The 2,500-nt window shown below is 56.2% G+C and overlaps 1 protein-coding gene across 1 annotated transcript in view; it reads left to right on the plus strand.

Annotated features, from left to right (window-relative positions):
• LOC308163184 (disabled homolog 1-like) overlaps window positions 1–2,500 on the plus strand; it is a gene marked incomplete at both ends in the record, with an annotated part of 60,156 nt that overhangs the window by 53,873 nt on the left and 3,783 nt on the right. Inside the window, 3 exon segments of the mRNA XM_080550702.1 lie at window positions 1,140–1,519; window positions 1,797–1,838; window positions 1,840–2,041. Of these exon segments, the coding sequence (XP_080406828.1) occupies window positions 1,140–1,519; window positions 1,797–1,838; window positions 1,840–2,041 (624 nt within the window).

Raw genomic sequence — 2,500 nt, forward strand, 5'->3', positions numbered from 1 at the left:
CCTCTCCTCTCCTCTCCTCTCCCTCCTCTCCTCCCTCCTCCTCTCCTGTCCTCTCCTCTCCTTCCTCTCCTCTCTCTCCTCTCTCTCTCCTCTCCTCTCCTCTCACTCCTCTCCCCTCTCTCCTCTCCTCTCCTGTCCTCTCCTCTCCTCTCCTCTCCTCTGAGAGTAGGTCATTCTTCGTGGAGGGTCCACATGGTATCTGTGTGTATGTCCAGGTGTGTGTCTGTTTCCATGTGTGTGTGTGTGTGTGTGTCCATGTGTGTGTCTGTGTGTGTGGTTCTCCATCAGGTACAGATTGTATCAGGTACTCATCAGTAGGTTTGGGTTAGGTGTGTGTGTGTGTGTGTGTGTGTGTGTGTGTGTGTCAGGTCTGGGTGTGTGTGTGTGTGTGTGTGTGTGTGTGTGTGTGTGTGTGTGTGTCAGGGTACAAGCTGCTGCTGAGAGGAGAGGAGGAGGGAGGAGGGGAGGGGAGAGAGAGGAGAGGAGAGGAGAGGAGAGGAGAGGAGAGGAGAGGAGAGGAGAGGAGAGGAGAGAGGGAGAGGAGAGGAGAGGAGAGGAGAGGAGAGGAGAGGTGAGGAGGGAGGAGAGGGTGAGGAGAGGAGAGAGAGGAGAGAGAGAGGAGGAGAGAGAAGAGAAAGGAGAGGAGAGAAGGAGAGAGAGGAGAGAGAGAGAGAGAGGAGAGAGGCGAGAGAGGAGAGGAGAGGGAGAGAGAAGAGAGAGGAGAGGAGAGAGAGAGAGAGAAGAGAGAGAGAGAAGAGAGAGGAGAGGAGAGAGAGAGAGAGAGAGGAGAGAGAGAGAGAGAGAAGAGAGAGGAGAGGAGAGGAGAGAGAGAAAAGAGAGAAGAGGAGAGGAGAGAGAGAGGAGAGAGAAGAGAGAGGAGAGAGAGGAGAGGAGAGGAGAGGAGAGGAGAGGAGAGAGTCTAATCGGCTGTTGAGAGGTTGTGCCTGTTCTACTGTCTGTCTGTGGTTCATGGTGGTGAGGTGATTATGATGCCGGGGGCCATTAAGGCTCAGACATTAGCAGCACCACGCTCCAGTGATGCAGCGGGGGGCTCTAGTGTGTGTGTGTGTGTGTGTATGTGCTGCACCACCTCCAACACACCCCTCCTCACCCCCCCCCCCCCCCCCTCCTCCCCCCAGGTTACGTGACCATGGGAGCAGTGGCGCCGGGGGGCCACTGGTCCCAGCAGGCCTTTGCGGGGGGCCAGCCCCCCACCGCCCTGGCGTTTGGCGTCCAGCCCATGGGCCAGGTCCTGGGGGGCCCGGGTGGCCAGCCCCTCATCTGGGGGGGGGCCAGCCTGTTCCCTGCCACCCAGCAGCAGTGGGCGGCCATGGCAGCGGCCAGCGGAGCCTTCCCCCCCCCCACGGCCTACCTCCCCGCCACCGCCGCCATGTTCCACCAGGCCCTCGCGCCCGCCACCAATGCCGTTAGCCCGGCCGGGACCTGCCCCTCCGACGCCTCCAGTCCACAGCACCAGGACCCCGAGGCCCGGCAGAGGATGGGCAAGGAGATGTTCAAGGTTTGTTTGTGTTACCATAGGTCAAAGGTCAAAGAGTAGAAGTGTGTTGGTTCCAGGTGCGGTGTCGTTCATTGATTCACTCGTATACCAAATCCATTTTGAATTGAAAACTGTTGCTTCTAGTGTCAAATATTGATATGTGATTAAAATGTATTTCATTTCTATTAATTAATTACAAAGCCTCTAATTAATTAGATTTCTTTTTTTAATCGCATCCCACCTCTAGTTTTTTTATGTTGCTGTATTTCTTGTGTCTCTGTCGCCCCCCCCCCCCCAGGACTTCCAGCTAGCGAAGCCCCCTCCCATGCCGGCGCGGCGGGGGGGACCAGCAGAGCGTGGCGGGGACCTCAGACGCCTTCAGCTCCTACTTCAGCCGCGTGGGCACGGCCCAGGACACGGACGACTGTGACGACTTTGACATCTCCCAGATGAACCTCACGCCCCTCAACCTCCACCACAACACCTCCACCAACTCACGTACGCTCACACACACACACACACACACACCCTCCACCAACTCACGTACGCTCTCACACACACACACACACACACACCCTCCACCAACTCACGTACGCACACACATTTATTTACATTTACATTTTTGGCATTTAGCCTTATTCCAAAGCGACTTACAATTGATACATTTGACTAAGTAGGTGAATCGTCTATCCACCAGACGTAGCAGGAAAAGTAATCTAGCTCAGGCCAGGGGCCATTGGTAGTCATAATGCTAGAAGAAGCATAGAGGTGGTGGGGCCAATCGGCCAGCAGAGGTGGAGGAGAGGAGTGAACGTGCTGATGTTTGGGGGGTGACCATTGCCTGCAGGTAGGCAGGGTCTGTCTCTTTTGCTGCCTGGTAAGAAGCACCAGGGTCTGGAATCTGATGCGAGCTGCCTGTGCAGGGTGCAAAGGAGGGGGGTGACATGACAGAATTTGGAGAGGTTGAACACCAGACGGCAGCAGCATTCCGGATGAGCTGCA

This window comes from Nansenia antarctica (assembly GCF_963989245.1).
Source record: "Nansenia antarctica genome assembly, contig: SUPER_7_unloc_1, whole genome shotgun sequence".
NCBI lineage: Eukaryota > Metazoa > Chordata > Actinopteri > Argentiniformes > Microstomatidae > Nansenia > Nansenia antarctica.